Source organism: Phoca vitulina, unplaced genomic scaffold, assembly GCF_004348235.1.
Source record: "Phoca vitulina isolate PV1807 unplaced genomic scaffold, GSC_HSeal_1.0 scaffold59, whole genome shotgun sequence".
NCBI classification, from domain to species: Eukaryota; Metazoa; Chordata; class Mammalia; order Carnivora; family Phocidae; genus Phoca; species Phoca vitulina.
The window spans coordinates 10,060,872-10,086,320 of NW_022589762.1; the positions used below are offsets into that span (position 1 = coordinate 10,060,872).

Here is a 25,449-nt window from a genome sequence, read left to right on the forward strand (position 1 = left end):
CTTGGTAGATATCTAGATGAATTCAGGGGACCGGTTGAAACGGAGTCCCCTACTCCTTTGACATCTTGTGTTGTGATCTCATGACAACAAGGGACAAAGCCTGGATGGGAGCTGAAGAGGTTCTGGCTCCAAAGCCCAAATTCTTGACTCGACCAGACCAGGGCTGCAGGCAGGGAAGTTGGAAGAAAACAGAAAGGTTTTTCAAACCACTTTGGTGAAGTGCATGGGTCTTAATGATTCAGGTGTCAGAAAACTATCCCAGGCAGGTAAGTTGTTGGGCTTTGATGGATTGACCATTAAGAGGTCCTTCCCCAGAGATGTGTTACAAAGAGCCACTTCTGAACGCACGTCTCATCCTTACAGGAAGGAGCTGGCATGCTCTACTTAATGTTTTATTAGTGGGAGAGTTTTGGTTTTTGTTTTTTTGGGGTTTTTTTTGCATATGTATTCTTACTTTATTAAATCTTACTAGTATTCTTTAAGGGAAAAACACACAGACAAGTAGGCTACATTGAAGAAATCTTATTTTTATAAGAGAGTTAAGAAGCCTTTAAGATACTTCCAGGTATTATCTTCAGTGATGCTTCTTATCTTTATTCTTGGACTGCAGGTAATATTCTGCCTCTACAGGTACCACAAATGCTGCAAATCCCCGTTTGAATCCTTTTAGTAATGCACCAACAAAGGAAACATTTTTGCAAAGCCACCAACGTATCTCCAAGCTTCATTGCGGCCCCATGGATCCCCTAGCCCTCGTGCAGCCAGCCTCTCCTGGACAACTGCTAATGGTGTCCCTTCTACTTCCATTGTTTATAATCTGGAAGTTCCAGTTTACTAGGGCCGTGTTCATGCCCATGTCCGTGGGCCATATCTGACAGCAATCTGACCTCTCATGACACTCAATAGTCAATCCTCCTAGCAGGAGAGTTTTATAATGTGATCAATATTTAGAAAGATACTCCACTGAAAGTTTGAGGTCTTGGGTGAAGTGTAAGGAAGTCAGATCCTCATTTCAGCTAGGAGCATAGTGTAAAAATCCTAGTTAAAGATGGTGAGAGTCTGAAAAGGAACATTGGGAGTGGTGATGAAAAGGACTACAGTTATTTATTTTTGTCAGCAGAATTCTAGGTTCTTTAGGTCTTTTTCTAGATCTTTCCTTTGATTTGATTTTTTTTTAAAGATTTTATTCATTTATTTAAGAGAGAGAGTGTGAGCAGGGTGAGGAGCAGAGGGAGAGGGACAACCAGACTCTGCACTGAGCACAGAGCCCAATGCAGGGCTCCATCTCAGAACCCTGAGATCATGAACCTGAGATTATGACTTGACTGAAATCAAGAGTTGGATACTTAACCAACTGAGACATCCAGTGCCCCTTTCCTCTGATTTTAAGCAGTAGAGATTCTCTCTTACCTCTTTCTTAGCCCAAGTGACACAAATATGTATTAAATCTTCTGTAGTCTGGTGGTGAAGCTGCACTAGCCACCCTCTACAGGTTACTTTGGGCTTCTTGGGGTGACTACTCTGGACCAAAAAAACCCCATATTTTCCATAGTTTGTTACTTACCCAAACTAAAACTCCTGTAGGGGGTAGTGTCTTGTGGGATATCACTATCTGAAAGAAGGTATCTACACCTACATAGTGGGAGGAGTTGACTCTGATAGCACAAAGCTTCCAATCCAAGAGGGAGACCTGAAATATGGACATATATTGATTTACAGAAGAGCAATATAGATTCTCCTTCCTGGTGGGGGGGAGGATGGGTCTGAAAAATGATTGATTGGGCTATGTTGACTAGCTTTATCTGTGGGTTGGAGGCAAATACAACAGTACAGGATGCCCTGCAGTGGCCTGTGTAGAGGAGGACAAATAATTTTCCCTCTACCTTTCTAGGTTCTTGGCTGAGACACCCCAGTAAAAAAAAAAAAAAAATTAACAAGAGAAAATAAAAATCTAATTTTTTTTTTTTAAGATTTTATTTATTTGAGAGAGAGAGACACAGCAAGAGAGGGAACACAAGCAGGGGGAGTGGGAGAGGGAGAAGCAGGGCCCCCACTGAGCAGGGAGCCCGATCCGGGGCTCAAACCCAGGACCCTGGGATCATGACCTGAGCTGAAGGCAGACACTTAACGACTGAGCCACCCAGGCACCCTGAGAAAATAAAAATTTAATAACATGTATACCTCCTGTATACATGGGAGAGACCCAAGAAAGACTCCCTGAAATGGCCCAAGCCATCACCTTGAACACCATCTCCAGCTAAAGACAAAAGAAGATTGGGTGGTTTGGGAGGTATGAGAGGTTACCAGGAAAAGCACAGTAAATGAAAGTATGGTTGTTACGCAGATTTAAATCACTGTCTTCTCCATTGTTGAGAGTTTCTGGAGATTTAGTCATCTTCTTCTTCTTGGGAAAGAGAAGGAGACACCCTTACAAATGGAGATTTCCCTTATAAATATAAATGTCTCTTACAAAACTTTTACTCAGTTTTCAGAACTTCTCCTGTCTACTGTTATTAAAAATAACCAGTTTAGGATAATCCTTATGCCAAAGAAACATATTTTGAGGTGGCAATTCTGCTACGCTTTATCTGTCAGGAATTACAGTATTGAATCTTATTGAGTTAGCCTTTTAAGTGTGGTCTGTAAGACGGTTATTAGAGGGTCTGATTCTTTTACACATTAAGAGTATACTTGTATATAAGAATATGGAAATAAAGCAAAAATGGGATTTATGTAACAAATTTAAGAGGCTGAGGAGAAAAATTGCAGAGTCTGAAAATAGCAAGTTTTGTTTTCTTGTCCTTGGGTAAACAGATTGTCTGGAAGGCAAAAAGGAGACCAGGATGGGAAGTTTGCCCTTGAGCTGGCAGACTGACTGGGAAAATAATTATAGTGATTTATGGATTGTCCAAGATATACTGAGAATTCAATTGTGGGAGATATTTTGCATGCTGTCTCGAATGATGTTGGCCAGTGTCTCTCTTGGCACCTTCACCTTAGTTAACCCATAATTGCACTATTTGCCACCTCAGAATGCCTCATAACATTTAAAGTCTGGAAAGGGTATTGTGAATGTGGTAATACCTGAGTTGAACCCTACAGGATAATAAAATTTTAAACATCAAATATACAGTATAAGAGCTTTTTTTTTTTTGTCTGTGAATAAAGAGGAAAAATGAGAATGTGAATCATGGAGAATGTTAAAAATACCAAAAGTGATATAATGGGAATGAATCTGGAAGGACAGGTTAGCATCTTTGTATGGAAGGCATTACATGGGAGCTGAAGCATTTTGATCTTTATCACACATTCTATGAAAGCCATTGTAAAGTTCTGAAAGAGAAAAGAGATCATGTAACTTATAAAATGCTTTGGATGTCAATTAAGCATAAGTAAGAGGTGAGATCTAGAGGACAAGGAGACCATTATAGTCCTGAACTATCCCAAAGACAATACTTCTTCCCTGTGTTTCATAAAAGGTTAGTTATAAGCAAAATTACGTAATAAGGCCAACTAAATATAATGTCTCTTCTCTGTATTTCAGCTTCTCGGTACTTTTTTTTCAGTACTTATTCTTTAATTGTTTCTGTTGCCCTTTGGTTATTGTGGTCCTTATTTGACAAATGTTATCAGTGTACAAAGTGTCCAGACCTTTCTTGAGTCCCAGTTTATATGACAAACTTGCCCGTATTGGTCATCTGCTGTACTCCCTTCTTACACTAAACTTAGAACCTGCTCTCTAATGGACAAAAGTCCATCAAGAGTCAAATAATTGGTAAGTAATCATAACTATTTGAATGCCTAAAGTGCAGCATTTAATTCATTACTTATCAGCTTTGGAGGCTGAATGACAGAGAAGTGGTATAACCTGCAGAAGCCTGAGTTGACTGAACTGGTTTTATACTCAAATTACTTAGACTTCAAACTCCAAACTGAAAAATCTGCTGCTCTTATTTTTTTTTAATTTAAGCTTTATTCCTTTTAATCAAATATAGACTTTCATACAGATTAAAAAGTCAAATAGCTCTACAAGGCTTACGAAGGAAAATAACACCCCCTTACCATGCACTTATTTTCCACTCCCTACTTGTAATAGTTGTAGTTGATCCTTTTAAACCTACATTTCTCCAAATACTATGCATATATTGCTGTTCCTGATTTTTATTTCCAGTTTGGAGTATCATGCATTGACTTGCCATTACGGAAGATGAAATCTTAGCTTTTTCATCACCATCTCTGCCTTGGCTACCTGGGCACATGAGAACATTTCTTGTGTCCTCTCCCATCTTCTAAATATAGTTCTATCATAATTTTTTATTAAATGAGTGTATTGGGAAGCAGGAAAATGACTATTAATGGTTAAGAGCCTGAAATCAGGTCTTATGGGTTAAAATTCTGGCTCTGGTTATAGTCACTTAATCATTCTATGCTTCAAATTCTTCACCTGTAAAATAATGACAAAATGAGTACATATACATTATATTATTTTGTGAGGATTGTGGGGGTTAATACATATGTACATACTGTATATAAAACATGTATGTTATATGTTAATCTATATATATAGATTATCTTATCTCTCATGTTAAATCCACTGTAAATCCTATATATTTCCTATATCCCATGTCTTATCATTTCTTGGTTAACTTCCTCATTTTGGGAATGCTTTCTTTCTGAAAACAGATACAGAAGAAGCACAGTTCTGGAGACCTTCCATGTCCAAGTTTTCTCTTGTGCTACCCTCATACTTAAATAATAGTTTAGCATAAAATTCTAGGAAGAAAATAATTTCTCTTAGGATTTTAAAGATTTTTTTTTTTTTTTTTTTTTTTGAGAGAGAGAGTGCTCATGAGCGGGGGGAGGTGCAGAGGGAGGGGGAGAAGCAGACTCCCCGTTAAGCAGGGAGCTCCAGGGGGTGGGAGGACATTCAGGGCTCCATCCCAGGACGCTGCGATCATGACCTGAGCTGAAGGCAGAGGTTTAACTGACTGAGCCACCCAGGCGTCCCTCCCTTATGATTTTAAAGGCATAACTAACTTTAAATAAAATCTGACCTCCCTCCCACGTTTTCTGTATCCTTTCTATGAGACTCCTAGTATTTGAAAGTTGGACCTCTAATTTACATACCCTGGCCTCCTTCCTCATCTTTTTGCCTTGTTACTTTACTTTCTAAAACATTTCAACTGTCTTCTAATACTTCTATTTAATTTTACCTTCCTCATTCTCTCTCTCTCTCTCTCTCTCTCTCTATATATATATGGTCTGAATATTCTTTGGTTGTAGCTATTTTTGTTTCATGGATGCAATATTTTCTCTTGTTTCTCTGAGGATATTAATGATAAATTTTTTGAGGTTGTAATTTCCCTAAGTAGTCTTTTTTTTTTTATTCTCTTGAAGTTGTTGTTCACTGTTTGCTTCATATCAGATCTTTCCCTCAAATCCTGACTCCTTACTGTCTGCTTGTATTTAAGAACAGGGCACTACAAAGCCCTTTTGAAATTCTGTATGCATGCAAACCCAGCTGGGCTGCCAGAATTCTGGGCACAGATTAGGAGGAAGAAGGTGGGGTATTCATGTGTGTAAATTTTGAATCTCCCCTTCACCCACCCCCACTCCGTTTTCAGTGCACCATCTTGGATTGAGCCTGCTTTCCCCTTCTGCCACAGTTCATAGACCTTGTTTACCCAGTAAATCTCCTGTCTGTACAGGGAGTAAGGAGAGACGATCACATGGTTGTATGGGGCAAGGGAGGTAGCCTGGGGGCAAAAATGCCTGAGCCTTTCTCTCAGTTCTTTAATGAATAATGGGCTACTTTAGGTATCCCCTACTGTCAGTTTAGGATTTCCTTTCTTAAGTATGTTGTCACTTGCCACTCTTTTTAGACTCTAAAATGGTTTTCTATTTTCTCTTTCTTTTTTTTTTTTTTTTTGACTTTGTGAGTTTTTTACTTCCTTTTTCTTTTTGCAGTCTGTATTATTTCCTCAGGCTGTAGGATTCTGACACCAATTCCCACATGTGGGTTTTTCCCCCATACCAAGCAATTCTCTGACACCAACTCAGTGTCCTGCAATTCAACTCAATTCTGATACTATAGTCATCTGAGAAGAGAGGCAAAGCTGAAAAAGAACAAAAGCCTTTATTTGGGGCCTCAGAATTGCAATTTGGGGAGCACAGACTCAGGTAGAAACCCAAATAGTATCCCACCGAGGGATGAAATTGTCACCGGCTGGGTCCCAAGACCTGACTTTCACTGCTCACTTTCACTAACCTTTGTCTTACATTTTTCCTTGACCTCTTCTTTCTAGCTTACCTTTTAACTCAGGCAAATGAAACCACCCGTCAGGTGATGTTGCCTGCCCTGACAAGACCTCCTATAGCTCAGACCACCCAGACCTTTTGAGCTAAACTTGTGCCTGCACAGATGGACCAGGGAATAACCCCTGGAATGACTGAGAATTGCCTTTACATCATTATAATACTAAAAAATAATAATAATAAAATAAAAATGAAAAAATAAGATCTCCATACAAGGAGGAACCTCAGCCTCATTTACATAACATATAATGTATGTATAGGCACAATGTTTCCTTAAGGCACGTGTGTGACCTTATGCCTGCCTCTACATATGATGACAAGGCTTCCTTATCTAAATATCCATCCTAACCTTAAATAAAAGGAATCCATTCACCCTTGTGAGGGAGTCACAGTCTTTGGAAATTATTCCTTGTGATCTCCTTACTTGCTGCAAATAAAGTTTACTTTGTGGGACAACTCATCTGATGTATCTGACTCACTGAAGAGAAAACTCACATTGGTCCGGTTATAAAAGCAAGGGGTTTTTATGAGAAAGAGGAAAGGTGGCAATTATATGACCTGGATAAAAAAAGAAAAATAAAATGTCAATTGGCACTAACCGGCTGAGCTGCTTTTGTTTACACATTGATTGACTATTCTGTTGGCGTTAAACGAAATTATTCCTGGTATGCGTTAGCTAACTATCTTCTCTTCAGAAAGTCTGCAATCAAGTCTTATGATCAAGATAACTCTTGTCCTGTTGACTTTTAAGAACAATTCCTTGTAAAAGAATTGCTGCTTCTGGCCCAGTTCAAGAGTCTTTTTGTCCAGTTCAAGAATTTATTAGCCATTTGTTTTAGAAAGGAGAATGGAGCTTTTCTCAAAATGGAGTCTCTCATGTCCCCAAGTTTCATACAGTTTTATTCTAGCTACCTGGAAATGGTGTCAGATCCCACAGGTTAAGGGCTCAGTCCTACAAGACTGCTCCCCTCATCCCCAACTTCAGATGCCAATTGCAAATCCAGATCGTCACCTGAGCTTCTATAGTTTGGAGGTTCTGAAGACCTCCTTCTTGTGTGATTAATTTGCTCCAGTGGGTCATACAACTCAGACAAACATTTTACTTATGGAATTGATGCACAGAGCAAGGTATGTGTGAAGAGGTGCAGAGCTTCCATGCATTTTCCAAGCATGCCACCAATCCAGCACTTCCACGAGCTCAACCAACCCAGAGGCTCTGAGAACCCCATCCTTTTGGGGTTTTATGAAGTCTTCATTACATAAGCACAACTGATTAAGTCATTGGCCATTGGTGACTGAACTCGATTTCCAGCCCTTTCCTCTCCTCAGAAGTGGGGGAGTAGGGTGGGACTGAAAGTTCCAATTCTTTAATCCCTTGGTTGGTTCCTCTGGTGACCAGCCCCCATTCTTAGGTTGCCTAAGGGCATTCCAAAAGTCACTCGTTAGCACAACAGAATACATCTTTATTGCTTTCCTCACTTAGGAAATTCCAAGGGTTTTTAGGAGCTCTGATAGGAACTAGTTAAAAGACCAAATATATATTTATTATTATGAAGTACAATATCACAGACTTCCATAACTAAGTACCACTAGCTGGATGGTTTAAACACAGAAATAGATTGTCTCTTATTTCTGGAGGCCGGATGTCTGAAATCAGGGTATAGGTACAGTTGGTTCCTTTTGAGGGCTGTGAGAAAAACTACTTCATGCCTCTCTCCTACCTTTCGGTAGACTCCTGCATTTTGGCTTGCAGATGGCATTATTCTCATGACTTCACATACTTTTTCCTTTATGCATGTCTGTCCCTATATTTAAATTTTTCTCTTTAAGAAGGACTCCAGTCATATTGGATTAAGGCCTACCTTAATGGCCTCATCTTAATTTGATCATCTACAGAGATCCTATTTCGAAAGTCACATTCATGGATACTGGGGGTTAGAAATTCAACATCTTTTGGGGGGATACAATTCAATCCATGACACTGTTGCTTTAGGAGAGTTTAAGGAGAGAGCAAAAGCAAATATATTTTTTTTAGTCCACCATCTTAAATTTAAAAATCTACCCTTTGTTCTTTTGACTATGACATACTCCACATTTTTTGTCTTTATTTTGTATCCAAAGCACTCAGGATATAAACACAGGTAATGTTAGAGTTGATAGCAGTTAGTTCAGTTCTAACAGGATAACTGGAGGCCAGCATAGTGGAAGCTATGGCTACCTATAGGGAAAGTTAGAGGCCTATCCTGGCAGCACTCCACAAGGAGCCAGATCAAACTAGACAGGTCCAAGATGGCGGGTGCCATGACAGGAAACCCTTGACCAAATAAGGAAGAAAAAGTGTAAAACCCTTCTTCGAAGAAATCCTTGCCCCAAGTAATGAGTATTCCATCCCTTTGTAAACAACTGCCAATAAAAGATAGAAACCCAAACACTGGGGTGCTCAGCTTTCTCTCTCTCTCTTGAACTCACTTGTTCTCACATCTCGAGTGTACTTTGGCTTTAATAAATTTTACTACTTTTGTTGCTTATTAGTGCTGTGTCTGTCCTTGAATTCTTTCTTGTGACATGACCAAGAACCTTCCTGGACATCTTTGAGATGGGTGGGGTCATGGCCCCAGGGCCTGGAGTCTACCTAGTTCACTGGGCAACAGTAATATGCCATCAAATAGCACATAGAGTCTACTGGGAAAGACTACCTGAAGCTAAGGACTTAAATGCCATTAGGACTCCCTCTAACTCTGTATCTATCTCTCCATATCCCTACTTATATATGTCTTACTTCTCTGAATGTCACTTTCTTTGTCTTATCTCATGCACTTGGATTGCATGAAATTAAAATGATGGCTATTGTAAGCCTCTGACCTTATATCATCCAACTTCATCACCAGAGAAGAAGTTTACTTTGTAAAAAAAGAGACAAGCCCCGGATGCCTGGGTGGCTCAGTCGGTTGTCTGCCTTTGGCTCAGGTCATGATCCCAGGGTCCTGGGATTGAATCCCACATAGGGCTCCTACTCAATGGGGAGCCTGCTTCTCCCTCTGCCTGCTGCTACCCCTGCTTGTGCTCTCTCTCTCTGACAAATAAATAAAAAATTTAAAAAAAGAGAGAGAGAGACAAGTCTCAAATGGAGTCACTTGTGCTAAGCCCACATCACCATAGACTGAATACCTAACCTAATTGCAGTTTCAGCTTCTCCTAGGAATATGACCTTTCACCAGTCAATCTGGAACTACCTGGTTAGCACTAGTGAGGTAATCTGCCTGATAGGCCCCCTACCTTCTCTCAAAGGAAGGTGACCTTGCCTAAAGTAAACGCTCTGTGCAAGAAACTTTCTTTTTCTGCCTCCTTCTGCCTATAAAAGCTTTCTACTTTGTATAGCTCCTTGGAACACCTTCCTATTTGCTAAGATGGGATGGGATGCTGCCTGATTCATAAATCATCAAATAAAGCCAATTAGATCTACAAATTTACTCATCTGAATTTTGTTTTTTAACACTTTCCTTAGTTCATATGTGAGAAATTTTAAGGATTCTGATTAGTCTTGTGTAAGTCATGGGACTTTCTAAATAGTCAAGGCTGTCAATGTTAGTGGGCCCCACTAGAGGTATCAGTGTGGGAAGAGGAGTTCCTCACAATCCTGTATATGCCCCCCAAAACAATGCGAAGTAATGGGCATTGTATTAGTTAATGTACATTATAAGCACTAAGACAAAGATAAGAACACAATGCTTTGGAAGCACATTGAAGAGTTACAGAACCCAGGCAAGTGAGATGAAAAAGATTTCCTGGAGAAGGTGATGCCTGAACTAAAGAATGATTTACAGGAATTAGACAGAAAGCAATAGGAAGAATCTTTGAGAATATCCAGTGGCCAGAAACAAGGGCAGTATAGGGAAAGAATTAGTTTAAGTAACTTTGTATGCCTGGAACATAGAGTGCAAAATAGGACATGGGTGAATGTGAGGCCAGAGAAACAGCAGGTTGATCATAAATGCTCGATTTTTCTAAGGAATTTCCACTTTTCTTGAAGACCATGGAGAATCTCTGACCACTGAATGATATTTAAGAAGAGAATTGATGCAATGAAATATGGCTTTATTATATTTATTCTGGCATCAGTGAGTTTTTCTCTCTGTCTCTCTCTCTCAAGGACAATATTAAAGACTAATTAAAAAATGGGTTTGAGTAATATTGGTGGTTTAAAAAACCTGCCCATAAATTCTTTAACACTTCTCCCATCTGAGGGCAGTACTATTGTCCTCTCCCTTTGACGCTGGGCAGGACACTGTGATTGCCTTGAGGAATAAAATGAGGCAGAAGTGTCACATCAGAGCTTAAAAGATGAGGTTTCAAAGGCCATGTGCTTTCTGCTGATTTGTTTTGGGAAATTTGCTCAGAGCCTTCATCTGCCATGGAAAAAGCCTGCCTAACTTGCAGCCACTATGTGAAAGACCCATGGTGAGATTATGAAGAAAAAAGGTCTTGGGCTACCACAAGATGAGTAGTACATTCCGCAATCTCACTTCCCTAAAACCTGCTCCTTTAGCCCTAGGGACTGGGGACTACGTGCTGGGAGGCCATCCTGGAGGAAAAGGCTTGAGAATAGTGCATCTCCAAAGCAGATCAAGGATGTTATGCCCCAAGGCTGTACTTTAGAGTGTGATTAAACAAAAACAAAGAAGGAGGGGGCGGGCTCAAGAAGGCTTTGAGTCACAGAGCATCATCATGGCAGATTGGTCCAAGATAGCTTTAGTCTGGTTCATACCATCCCCTAAAGGAAAGTGACCCTGCCACAAACAATCCTCTCTTTCTAGTAACTTTTTTGTCCTACCCTCTTCTGCTTATAAAAGTCTTTCATTTAGGGGGTGCCTGGGTGGTGAAGTGGGTTAAGCTTCTGACTCTTGGTTTTGGCTCAGGTCATGATATCAGGGTCCTGAGACACTGCTCATCAGGGAGTCAGCTTGAGATTTTCTCTCCCTCTCCCTCTGCCCCCTCCTGCTTGTGCATGCGATCTCTCTCTCATTTTTCTCTCTAAAATAAAAAAGTAAATCTTTAAAAAAAAAGAAGTCTTTCATTTTGTACAGCTCTTCAGAGCTCCTTTCTGTCTGGTAGATGGGATGTTGCCCAATTCAGGGATCATTGAATAAAGCCAATAAGATCTTTATTTTTTTAAAGAGATTTCATTTATTTATTTATCAGAGAGAGAGAGAGCACAAGCAGGGGGAGCGGCAGGTAGAGGGAGAAGCAGGCTTCCCACTGAACAAGGAGCCCGATGAGGGACTTGATCTCAGGACCCTGGGATCACCACCCAAGCCTAAGGAAGACACCTGACTGAGCCACCCAGGCATCCTGCCAATAAGGGCTTTAAAACATACTCAGTTGAGTTTTGTTTTTTAATAAAACTAAACTAACATAGTGACAGTTGGGACAGAGCAAAGTGAGCACATTCAAATTATCAAGAAGGAAGATCCACCTATGCACAGTCCTGAGGCAAGAAAGATTCCTGGTCTTGGAGTCATCTTGATGGTAGTTGACACTATTTTGCAGATGGCAGTTTATCTAAAAATTCAAATTAACTAACTCCTTTGTTTAAATTCCAAGCATATGAAGTAAATTTGGCAAATGGTTATGAGTTGCTGAACCTCGTTATTGTATTTCTCATTTGAGATCAATACATTGAAATTCTGGTTTTACACCTTAGTTTATTTTTATTAGTTTATTTTTTATTAAAGTATAGTTGACATACAATGTTATATTAGTTTCAGGGGTACAACATAATGATTTGACAATTCTATGCATTACACTATGCTCGTCACATTAAGTATAGTCACCACCTGTCACCATACAACATTATTACAATATTATTATTATTATTATTATTATTATTATTATTATTGAAGGAGAGAGAGAGAGTGGGGGGCAGAGAAAGAGGGAGAGAGAGAATCTTAAGCAGGCTCTATGCCCAGCATGGAGTCTGAAATCAGTCTCAAACTCACGACCTTGAGATCATGACCTGAGCTGAAATCAAGAGTTGGATATTTAACCGACTAAGCCACCCAGGTGCCCCATAATAATCATTATTACAATATTATTGATTCTATTTCTTATGCTGTACTTCTCATCCCTGTGACTTATTTATTTTATAACTGGAAGTTTATATTTCTTAATCCCTTTCACCTATTTTCTCCATACCCCCAACCCCTCCCTGCTAGAAACCACTAGTTTGTTCTCTGTATTTATAATTCTGTTTCTGTTCTTGCTTGCTTGCTTGTTTGCTCTGGTTTTTAGATTCCATATGAATCTAAATTCCCAAATCACATGATATTCGTCTTTCTCTGAGTTATTCCTTTTAGCATAATACTTTCTATGTCTATACATGTTGTCATAAATTGCAAGATCTCATTTTTTTTATAGCTGAATAATATTCCATTGTATGCATATATACCCCCTCTTCTTTATCCATTTATTTATTGATAGACACTTAAGTTACTTCTGTAACTTGGTTATTATTATAATGCTGTAATAAATATAGCGGTGCATATATCTTTTCAAATTAGTGTTTTCATTTTCTTGGGGTAAATAGCCAGTAGTGGAATTACTGGATCACATGGGATTTCTATTTTTAATTTTTTGAGAAAACTCAATATTGTTTTCCATAGTGGCTGCACCAATTGACATTCCCGTCAATGATGCACAAGGGTCCCTTTCTCCACATTCTCACCAACACTTGTTATTTCTTGTCTTTTTGATAGTAGCCCTTCTGACAGGTGTAAGGTGGCATGCATTTCCCTAATGATTAGTGATATTGAGCATCTTTTCACTTGCTTTTTGGTACACATTAGCTTAAATGTGATAATATAAAAATATCCTGAATAAAAAAGAAATCAGACCTACTTATATGGTCAATTCCAGCTGTTTTCGTATTCTAATGATTGACTGAGGGAAAAATATAAAAAAGTATTTTAAGAGCAATTGAGAAAATGTGAATATAAACTCCGTATTAATGTTGGAAAATATTGGTAATTTTTTTAGGTGTAATAGTATCATGATTATGTAGCAACATTTCCTATTCTTAGCAGGATTATATTGAGTATTTTGGGGTGAAGTGTCATGAAGTTTGTATTTAACTTTCAAATGAAAAAAAACAAGGTGGTGGGTATATAAGTGTTCATCCTACTATTTTTTGAAATTTTTTACCTATTTGAAAATGTTCATAAAAGATCAAAAAAATTCTAACCCTTGAGAATACAAAAAATTAGATTACAAGGAAAAATTGAAATGTGTATTTGAGAAAATGTGAGCTTTTTTTAAGACCTTATTGTTTTTGTTTTTTTAAGATTTTATTTATTTGAGAGACAGAGAGAGAGATCACAAGCGGGGGGGGGAGGGGCAGAGGGAGAAACAGGCTCCCGGCTTAGCAGGAGCCCGATGCAGGGCTCAATGCAGGGCTCAATGCTGTGCTCGATCCCAGGACCCTGGGATCATGACCTGAGCCGAAGGCAGATGCTTAACCGACTGAGCCACCCAGGCGCCCCAGGACCTTATTATTTTTAGAGCAGTTTTAGGTTCACAACAAAATTAGGAGGAAGATAGAGATTTCCCATATACCTACTGCCCCCCACACATGCAGAGCCTCTCCCATTATTAGTATTCTCCACCAGAGTGGTACATTTGTTACAACTGAGGAACCTACATCGACACATCATAATCATCCCAAATCCAAAGTTTACATTAGGGTTCAGTTTTGGTGTCATACATTATACTGGTTTGGACAAATGTTTAATGACATGTATCCATCATTATACGAGAATTTTCACTATTCTCCACCTAGTCATCCCCGACCCCCAACCCCTGGCAACCATTGAACTTTTTACTGTCTCCATAGTTTTGCTTTTGTCAGAATGTCATAGACAGTTGGAATCATACAGTATTTAGCCTTTTAGATCGGCTTCTTTCACTTAGTAATATGCATTTAAGATATTTTCATGTCTTGATAGTTCATTTCCTTTTGGCACTGATAATATTACATTGTCTGGATGAACTACAGTTTATCCATTCACCTACCAAAAGGCATCTTGATTGCTTCCAAGTTTTGGCAATTATGAATAAAGCTGCTATAAACATCTGTGTGTAGGTTTTTATGTGGACAGAGTTTTAAGTTTCTTTGGGTAAATACTAAGGAGGATGATTGTTGGCTCATATTGTAAGAATATGTTTAGTTTTCTAAGAAACCACTAAACTGGCTTCCGAAGTGGTTATGCCATTTTCCATCCCTCTCAGTAATGAATGAGAATTCCTGAAATGTGAGGTTTTTAATATAGTATTTTGTCTCTGGTTAAAAATTGAATGTTGGTTGGATATTTTGTCTGATTCAATGTGTTAATTTATAAAATTACTGTTTGCATAATATTTTAAATGTTATGCTGATAATAAAGGTAGAGAGCAAACTTTGAAAGATGCCAAATTGTATATTCTGAGATTAGCATTTTTAAAAACTTTGAGGTAGAAATATTAACTGAAATTTTATCTTCAAACTATTTTTCATATGTAAGTTGCCATTGCGCTTAGGTATTTTTTAAAATAAAAGTTAAAATCAGCATTTTAACTAGCTATGATTTGATCAGAGAACCACACTCTCAAAATACTAATCTCCATCATGGTTACCTTTCTCACCCGGTTGTAAAGTACTTCCTTTAAGAGATCTTAGCTGTAGTGGGTCAAAACTAAAATGAGCTAATAATTTGAATCTGAAAATAAGGACTAAAGATTATAAACATATAATGCAATAGAATAGTTCCTGGATTTTTATTCAAAAAAGGACTGAAAGATGCCATGGAGAAAAATAGTTAACATCAAGAAGTAAAGCTATGCTTTTCATTTTCCTTTTTTCAATGATGAAACTTAGATTTTTTTTTTTTTTTAATTTTGTGGGTTTGTTTTTTTAAACCAGAGACACCGAGACCGTGATAAAAGAAGGTAGGTGACAGGGACTGCCGTTGTATATTTCAGAGCTCCCTGGACTCCATCAGAGCAAAGTGGTCCTTCCTCTCTCTTCTGTATCATTTACAGTTTTCGCTGCCTTCCCCCTACAAGTCCCTGGAATCCCTGCCATTAGCAGTGGCTGGAAAGGCCTCAGTCCTTTGATTCTTAGTGGGGAGAGGGGAAGGCCGGACGGAGGCGACAATGGCTCCTAGCCCACCAGTCTTCCATCAGCCCTTCCGGGGGGCACTTTATTTTCACCTTAGGGACACTTAACAAGTAATACTATCCTCCGGTGAATTTTTGCAGAATAAAAACAGAAATGTTTAAGAACTACTGAGTTAACCACCTGAATTGCTTGATATTTTCTTTTACGGAAGACAGGCCCAACTTCTGAGTTAAACAGGAGAAAGTGAATCATTTCTATACTGGAACATGAGCGAAGCCCTTAGCAGTCCTGACTGACATCACTTCTCTGGACCTTGATTACATCGCTTGCCCTTCACCTTATACATCTCCTCAAATTCCTGAGTCATGCTTTGTTTATGCTGCCGCTCTAGGAGCAAACTGCGACAAGGACCCAAACAAAATGACGCCAGCGTGGTGAAGGAGGGGTCAGGGTCGGAGGGAGCCAGCCTAGCACCCCGGGAGCTGGCGGCGCAGCTGAAGGAGCAAAGGGCAAAATGCAAGCACCGCGCATTTCCGTACTGGTCAAAGGAATTCCAGGACCCCCATTCTTTCCTTCCCTAGACTCCCCATCCCAATAAGCTGGAAAAAGCTGGATTTTCGCCCTCTGTGTTTGTTTTTGGATCAAACCAAGAAACAGCGAGAAAGAGGGAAGACGATATTTTTGGGACGTATTTTTTGCATTCAAACCATTTTTAGTGTTACAGCCACAATAAAATTCGAAGTAAAAAATTTTCATGTCTGCAACAAACTCTACTCAGGAAAGTTTAGATTGAAAGAGAACTCCTCGAAAATAGATCGTGTTCCGCCCTTCCCCCCGCCCGGCGCGGTCCAAACGCTGGGGGCGGGGTGGGGAGGCGGGACGTCATGACGTCACAATACCAACGCGCTGCCGTGTTGTTTTTGTGCTCCCAGCGCTCGGGAAAAGCCGCTGGGATTTCTCTACCTGATCCACTCTGTCCTGCGTCCGAGGGGACCCGACATCCCTTCTGAAAGCTCTGCCAAGCTGCGTTGCGACGGGCGCTGACATTTCTGGGGCGGTTCTGATACCTATCGAAATTTGGCAGAGGGAAGGGAGACGGGAGAGACGCAACCATCAGCGAGGAAGGCAGGCCCCGTCCGGGGATCTTAGAAACCCTGCGGTCCATCATGAAGTTCCAGTATAAGGAGGACCATCCCTTTGAGTATCGGAAAAAGGAAGGAGAAAAGATCCGGAAGAAATATCCGGACAGGGTCCCTGTGAGTGTAATGGGGAACGGGGAGGGGGAGGGAAGGGGGTTAGGGGGGCGGGGGGGAACGGGGGAGTCGTGATGGCTGCCCTAAGGTACCGAAGAAGGGTGGTCTCTATGATTGAGCCCTGAACACCCTTCACTGCTAGGACAGCCAATGGAATGGACGTTCTCACTGCAGATCTTTTAAAACTCATCTCCCCAGGGCCCGTCATCTTTGGAACTGACCGCATCTTTAGAGCGGAGCCTACGTTTGAGTGACTCAGCAGTATTCAGAGGATGTGTAGGTGTTCAAAATGTGGCCCTTTTGTGAGAGAAGGATCAGGTTGGGACCCTACATTTGTTCCCTTTAAGATCCCAGGGAAATTGTTCTGGAAATAACTTGATGCAATGAGGTTTGCGTCCATCGATTTCTGTTTTAGGTCCTTCTCCCTTAAGTCGACTTTGGCCCTCGTAACATTGGGTTTGGGAGGGAAAGGTTCAGAAACCAATGGATCCTTTCTTTATTCCATAAGTAGAAAAGTGTGTGTGTGTGTTGTGGGGGGAGGGGAGGGGGCGCCACAAGACAGGTCTGGCCCAGAAAACAAGGTCACGTTCTCTGCGCAACAGCCCGATTGCCTCATCATTCTTGGCTCCAGGGGCATTTATGGATGAAGCCAGTCTCCCACCGGTACTTATTCGATCAGATTGTACCTGCACACAATGATGAAGGACTGAGGCCTTTTTCTTTTCGTTTTGGAAACTGGTTTATGTGGTTAAAATTAGTGCCTGCAGTTAGGAGATGAGAGGAAACATTAAGGTAGCTTTCTGCATCCGGGCGCTTTTTCCGTCACCCCCTCCCCCGCCACTTGCCTGGTTTTTCTGTAATGTAGGCTGCGCAGCTGGATTGGAAGGTAGAAGACTTTTAAGTGTGGTAGGGGGAACAACAACCCTTGCGTTTTGGAGATGGAAGAGCAGAGACTTTCAGATTGTGCTATCTTCAGGCAGGGATATTAGGATAAAGATTACATATTATGTACAGGTAAAGTAATTGTGATTATCTGGTGTCAGTTTTTGACCCGCAGGTACCCTTTGGGACTCTTCACTCCTTACCTAATTTTCATCGTGTTACGGCTACTGGAAGCATCTTGGGCATTATGCCCGCAGTAGAAACCCCGTGCAGTCCTTCATAAGGAAGCAAGAAGACCTTAGGGCTGTTCCATTCACCAGGAATTGCACACAAGGGTGTTCGGCTAAAAAGGAGAGCTAGCTCTGTTACCCAGTTAATGATCCTTTGCAAATTACTTGTTCAGTCTCTGGACCTTGGGTGACTGCTTCAGAAGTTTCCCCCAATTGTGGTGATAGCGGTCCTGCTTTCTTAGAATATTTAAAAATGTCAACTTTCATTGACTGATAGTTTTCTCTGTATCTGGAAGTATTGTGCATGCTCTGACTTTATTCACTTAATCCTCACACCATTATAATCCCGTTCTACAGATGAAGGATCTGTAGCACAGAGAAATGAAGTATTCCTAAAGGTTTCCTGTGGCTGGTGTGTGGCAGAGCTGAGATTCCAACTCTGGTTGTTGGATCTTCCATGCCATATCGTTTCTCAGTTTCTAATACAGTTCTATTAAACGATTAAGGAGGCACTGTGTACCTCACACTGTTAGGTGTTGGAAATCAAGAGAAAACATCGTGGCCCTCAAAAGGTCAGAGTCGTATGATGCCAGACAGCATCAGTGACTACCATTTATTCAGAACTCTTAGGTCTGAGGTTCTGTTGCAGTAGCTCTACCTAAGTCACAAACTCTGAAATGTACCTGTTCCTAAATCTAGTTAAAATTCCCAGGTATTTCTTCAAAACTGAGCCCTTCCCATTTCAGCCATTTACATGCATTCACCCAGAATATTTCAACTCATCCTCCCTATTTTCCTGCTCATTGTTTGATGTAAAAAAAAAATGTTTTACCTCTGTGATAATTTGTAAGCTGTTAGAACCATCAGTCAGATCTCATGGTTCCTCCAGTTGGGTTTTAACCAGTTTATAAGCCTCCTAACTGCTCTTCAGATGCTCAGCCTGTGACCTTTGTAGTTGTGACACAGGAAGAAGAGCTCTGCTCTCTGAGTTGTGAGATTTTGTTCTAGTTCTGGGCAGGATCCTTAATCTTGATGTCCTAAAGTGTCCATTTTACAAAAAAAAGAGGGTTAGTGTAAGTGATTTCTGAAGCCCCTTCCAGCTGGACCATTGGTGTTACCAATGCAATCAAGTACCCTGACTGCTCACATAACTCAATTTTAGTTTGGCCCCACCTTATCTCTTAGCTACCATCCAAAAGAATAGATGTGTCATACCTCCAGAGGGGAGGGTTTCTTGAGATCTTAAAGTATCTTAATAGCTACAATGTATTGAAAATCTGCAACATTGCAGTTAGGAACAGATTGTCTAGGCTTTAAACTGTGTAAAAGGCCCTGTGGAATATAGGCCACATTGCACGGAAGAAAAAAACCTGAGCACCATAGACGAAAAGCATCTAACCCAGGGCCCACGAGTAGAGTTGGGATTCCTGGAAACCTAAAATATTTTCTGGTAAGCCAAGGCCTTAATGATTACCCAACCCCTTCCTGTTCCTCTCCAAAGCCTGCCCTCCTGTCTGACGAGATCGGGCGCGTTCAGGGTGGTATGGCCGTAGACTGCCCTCCTGTCTGGATGTCTTATCTGCAGTATGTTTTATTGCCCTCTTTTTCTGCTCTCTTTTTGTGGTTTCCATCACTTCCGACTGATGGGAGCTGGCAGCTCTCAGGGTTCCTTTGAGACACAGTGCTAGGCTCCCTCTCTTTCCCTTTGATTTTATTAACTTGCTGCCTCCTGTCCATCCTCATTGTTGGGCCTTCACTGGTCTCTCCCTGAACCTCTTCCTACTTTTTCTTTTAAATTTCTGATTCACATTTTTTTTTTCTCCAGTTTTCATTTTAAAATTTTTAGTGGGATCATGTCCCTCTGGTCTTCCTGGTTCAGGATTCTTTTTCTCCAGAAACACAAAATAATGTTTTTCACTATTTTAATGTGTTCCCTTTCATTTAAAAGCTTCAAGCCCCAAGTCCTGCTCTTGAAGCCAATCCTTATATTAAGATAATTCTTTATAATTTACAAATCATTGTCACATAAAATTATATGGATTACTCAAGGTTATTGTATCAGTACCGTGACTGTAAAAGATATGTTGGAAAGTTACCATCTTCTTTTACTCACTGGAATGCTGTGGCTCAGTGAAGTTAAGTGACCTGTTGAAGATCACACAGTTCCTTGGGATACTTGTCTAGTGTTACTTCTGCTTCTGTAACTCTTCTACATTTATTGTATGTTTGATCAGGAATTACTGTATTTTCTTTCTTTTTTTTTTTTTTTGTAAGATTTTATTTATTTATTTGACAGAGAGACAGCAAGAGAGGGAACACAAGCAGGGGGAGTGGGAGAGGGAGAAGCAGGCTTCCCGCGGAGCAGGGAGCCCGACACGGGGCTTCATCCCAGGACCCCGGGATCATGACTTGAGCCAAAGGCAGATGCTAAAAATCGAAAGCTGATGGTTTTATAAAAGATTTTAAATATTTATAATTTTAATTAAATTACATAAGCTATAAATACTAAGTATAAATTTGTAATTATTATATAAATTAAACATAAATGTTATTTAAATATTTAAAATTTTATGCATAAAATCTTTAATTTTTATATATCTTCATTTTTTCTTTTCATTACAGAAATATATGATCTCTATAAAACTTGACGTATTGTAGAAATATTTAATGTAGACATTGAAATCCCTTAAAATACCAACGCCTAACCAATATTGATAAATGGGTTCTTGTAAATGACTTCGTATTACAGGATCTCATACTCTCAGTACTATTTAGTACTTTCTTTGACCTAATAAAACATGCCTTGAACATTTTTTTTCAGTCATTTTTGAAAATTTTGACACAGTATAAAAATTAAACCACATTTTATGTATACCTTTAATAAGTGCATTCATTAGAAAGAATAAAACCAGTAGGTACTCAGGAGCATTGGAGGAAATGCACAGTCCTCTTGATGCTCTCATTAAATACGAGGAAGTATAGATCCTATAGCTGACAGGTAACTTGTAATTACTTAAACTCAAGGTTCTTTTTACTTTTCATCACATGCCCTCCATTCTCTTCTTGTTGCAGTAATAGAACTGTAATCTTACTAAGGAAGCCCATGTTCCCATAGGTTTTGTAAGAGGTAAAGGGGAATAAGAAATGGGAACATTTTAGTGGGTCTAGACAAATGCACTTCAAATAGGGCAACTGTAGGATGTGGAAGGAAAAATACTAGATTAGATTCTGTATTTTTCATTCTCACTTTCCTCCCTCCCAGGTGATTGTGGAGAAGGCTCCTAAGGCCAGGGTGCCTGATCTGGACAAGAGGAAGTACCTGGTGCCTTCTGACCTCACAGGTAATGTTTTTTCCCTCCCCAGGCCCTCCTTCCCATCGTGGAGCCTCTCTCGTACCTCCTGTGTGCATGAGATTGTGGGATTGAGAGGAAGTAGAGTTGAAGAAAGTGGGTGGGATTCTCCAGAGAGTGGGGGGGGACGCAAACCGGAGTGACTCAGCCGTTCTTCTCCATTGCCAGTTCGCTTATGCATTTCCCATCACAAAGTCTTGTGTGATTTAGACACAGCAGAATGCACAACATTGAAAGCAATGGCCAGATGCCTGTGTTTTAAACTACTTAGAATCTGCTTTGTTATTGTGATACCAGTTTATTCCAAAAGGAAAGTCAGAGGGCGGATTACATTTTAGAGATTCGCAGGTGAATACTTTGTCTCCTCATATTTGGTAATATGTTTTGTAGATACTGTTTGGTATTACAAAGAATATATTGTTCACCTTAGTGATCGTTAATGGAATAATCACGAATCCAGAAAATACTGGAAAGATTTTGTAGATGTATTTGCCCCAGGGTTGTTAGATTTGAGTATCAGTCTTCTAGAACTTTTTCAATATGTTTGGTAGAAGGTGCAGCATTGAACCCCACTTATTGCCCAGACTTTGGGATGAGCAACCATGCTGAGATTACTGGAGTCCAGTAGACCTCTCCCCATCACTTGTTTGTTGTAAGATGGGAATGGGGATGGAAGTGCATTTCAGATCCCATTTAGACAACGATTAGAGAGTATTTTGGTCTAGATGTACGTAGGATTCCCTCAAAGTCTTCCTCAAGCTTTGAGTGGAGATGCTAACAGTATGTCTGAAATTGAGTAAAGTGGGAAAGGATTGAAGAATAAGCTTCTCAGTGGCATGTCAGGGAATATGGAGGCTTCTTTGAGTTGCACGTTCTATTTTTAAAGCTATAGGACAGTATTTGGCTCTGCTGAGATTTTATCTAAAGCTGGTACTTTAAAGGGCGCAGGTGCAGTAGAGGTTTTGTTTTGTTTTTTTCTAGGCCTTCCCCCCTTGTTTTTCCTAATTGTCTTCCTTTTCTAAAATCTTCCTTTATCCAGTTGGCCAGTTCTACTTCTTAATCCGGAAGAGGATCCACCTGAGGCCTGAGGACGCCTTATTCTTCTTTGTCAACAACACTATCCCTCCTACTAGTGCTACCATGGGCCAGCTCTATGAGGTAAGTGTCCTGGTCACAACACCGTGCAGTCTCGTGTTCTCTAGCCTTTATTCCAGGATCTGTTGATAACACACCTGGGAAGTGGGGCAAGAGGTGTTACTTCCCTGTATCCCCTTACACATCGCAGTGTAAGGCTCTGGGTGATTAAATGTCACTTGGCCTCTAGGGATTGAGCAGTTTACTAGATTCATTCTTTTTGAATTCTCAGTTTTGCCTTCTTCTAGGATTCTAATCTTGGATTGTCTTTATTGAAACAGCAAGAAATTGTTTCTGATTGCAAATTCTAAGTAGAATGAAATTTAAAATTACAAGGCAAAGCCTTTAAATTGATTCATTTGTCTTAATTGATAAACTCAGTTGGAGAGAGTAATTTGCTGACTTCATTTGGTTTAATTGGTAAACTGTCAGGATCTAATGAGAAAACTGTTGTAAAGGACTTGCTCATGCTGTATCACCCAATTTTATGGCTGTGTTATTCCTTAAAGGATTTCACATGGTATTGCCTTCTTATTGTGCCCTGTGAGTTGTGTAAACTTATTCTAACAATCTCTTAATCTCATTTTTATTCCATAGCCTATAATCCCTGTTAGTGTATATTGTAGTATATGTATTTTTTGTATCTGTGTTCCCCTTGCCTAGAATGAGCTTTTTTAAGGGTCATGTTCTTATCCCTGATATCTATATGTATGGATGTTCTCTTTGAAGATTTTTTGTGAACTCAAAAGTTGAATTCCTGTCACTTCTTTATTCTTTTCTCAGTGGAGGCTAATGACGCCTATACCTACCTACCTTGTGTGAGGCTCAAAATCCTAAAGATAGTGAATGTGATGTTTCCCTCTTGTCTCTTTCCTCAGGACAACCATGAGGAAGACTATTTTCTGTATGTGGCCTACAGTGACGAGAGTGTCTATGGGAAGTGAGTGTTGGAAGCCCAGCAGATGGGAGCACCTGGACTCGGGGGTAGGGGGAGGGGTGTGTGTGGGACTTGGGGAAAGAGAGGGAGGGCTCCCACCGTGGAGGAGACAGAAGGGGAAGATATCTGGAAACACTACACTGCACACACCGTCATCATATTTTCACACGCTCAATTGATATTTTCTGCTGCTTCCTCGGCCCAGGGAGAAAGTATGTCAGGACAGAGGCGTTGGATTGGCTTTGATAGAGGAATGAAGACGATTTAATTTCACAACATTTCTGTGAATTGTTTTTTGTGTGACTGCACGGAAGAGGCAGGAGGCGGGCAAGTTGGGACCAGAGATGATTGTGGACCACCCGTAACTTCCTGCTCTCTTTCCTCTTTGGGCAGAGATTCTATTTTTGACATTTGCACAAGACAGGTAGGGAAAGGGGATGAGGATGTTTTAGGACTACTTTCTGGCTTTTCATTCCTAGGGACCAAAAGAAGCCCATTGTAATTAAAGCATTGTGACCCTGACCTATTTCCACTCCTCCCCATCCCTGTCATAATCCCACATACATCCCAAGACATCACAGCGCCACCCAGTGGTGCTGGTTGACATTAGGCAGACATTGAGATGGAGCTCTCTCACCACTGGAAGACAGGGGCCTGGCATGAGGGATGGTGTAGTTTTGAAGATAGTTTTGGTAGCATTAAACTGGAATTGACTAAGCTGAGCATCTCTGTCTAACCTGCTCTCTCTCTGGTGCCCCTTATCCCACACCTACGTGGGACTTCAGTGAGCCACAACCATTTCCAATTACGAGCTATAAAACCACTCCTTCAGCATTTCCCAAACTTTGCTCCACGTATAGGGACAGAGATGTCTTATATATGGAAGGGGCAGGTATGAGGTGAGACAGATTGTCTGCGCCTCCCACTCAGCCAGGATTCTTGCTCCCTTGTTGCTGTCCCTTCAGTCCCAGGCACACAGAACTGCTAAGTGATGACCAGCTGCCTCCTGACTTAGGTTTTCATGTACTGCAGCTGCTAGTTAGACAGGTTTGAGGGGATGACTTAATACTTCATGGGGATTCTATGGATTCTGATTATTTTCACTTTGGGGGTTATGTGGGTGGGGGTGGGGAGCAGGCATCGCACTCAGACATGACATTTCAGTTCATCTCTGCTAATGAAAAGGGTCCTTCCTGTGGGAGAAATCTGTGTCCGTTCTGTCAGCTGCAGATTCTTGTGTAATGAAGTTTATGCTGTCAGGCCAAGGAAATAAAATAATTGCATACCTTGAAAACCAGCCATGAGTTCAGAGATGTTGCTTTTTTTGACCGTACATGTGAATAGATGGCGTGTGGACTCTGAGCAGAAAACTTTGAGTGAGGGTGGCTGTTAGAAATGAATGTTCACGCATGGTCAAACGTAGACAGGTTTACTTAGCTCTTTACTGGCCAGGAGCTGCTGTTCAGAGGTGAATGTGGTGGGGCAGCGTGCCTGGGGCGTGGGTGACGTGTGTGTGATTTTTCTGCTCCACAGGTAATGCTTTGTCATTGCTTTGTCATTGCTTTATGTGTTTCTCAAAGCTGAAGATGGAACACTGCCTGGGTGAGACTATAAGGGGTAAGGTGGGGGTGTGCTTATTAAAAGTGCAGATGTCTATGGCTCGTCCCAGAGTTAGCTGACTCAGAATCTCAGCGTAGGCGTCTGTGTTGTTCACCAGCTCCTCCTGATTCTGCTGTACGCCCAAGGTGGAGAGGCATTGCTCTCTATACCCGGTTTTGTTCTGAGTCCCAACCAGACCTGTTCTCTCTGTCACGTCTTGGTCATTGTGAGGCCACCATGTCCCAGAGTAGCAAATGGCACATAGGTAAGGCTCCTGGGGTCAGAACAAGCTTGATGTCTTCTTTTTTTTTTTTTTTTAAAGATTTTATTTATTTATTTGACAGAGACAGAGATAGCGAGAGAGGGAACACAAGCAGCAGGAGTGGGAGAGGGAGAGCAGGCTTCCCGCCGAGGAGGGAGCCCGATGTGGGACTCGATCCCAGGACCCTGGGATCATGACCTGAGCCGAAGGCAGACGCTTAACGACTGAGCCACCCAGGCGCCCTAGCTTGATGTCTTCTGACCATATGAGAGTCTCTCATTCATTCATTTGGAACCAAAATGTGGGTGGGCAGTGAGGGTGTAAAGTTATGAGACAATG

General features: G+C 40.7%; 1 protein-coding gene and 1 pseudogene across 1 annotated transcript; one reads left to right on the forward strand and one right to left on the reverse strand.

Moving 5' to 3' along the window:
• Nucleotides 1–574: 574 nt before the first annotated feature.
• Nucleotides 575–869, reverse strand: LOC116623490 (annotated as a pseudogene).
• Nucleotides 870–16,344: 15,475 nt separating this feature from the next.
• Nucleotides 16,345–24,546, forward strand: GABARAPL1 (GABA type A receptor associated protein like 1). Its single transcript, XM_032390937.1, has 4 exons — nt 16,345–16,719; nt 21,091–21,169; nt 22,218–22,336; nt 23,191–24,546. Exons 1-4 carry the CDS (start codon nt 16,630–16,632, stop codon nt 23,254–23,256), a joined length of 354 nt encoding a protein of 117 aa, XP_032246828.1. The 5' UTR covers nt 16,345–16,629; the 3' UTR covers nt 23,257–24,546.
• The last annotated feature ends 903 nt before the right edge of the window (nt 24,547–25,449 follow it).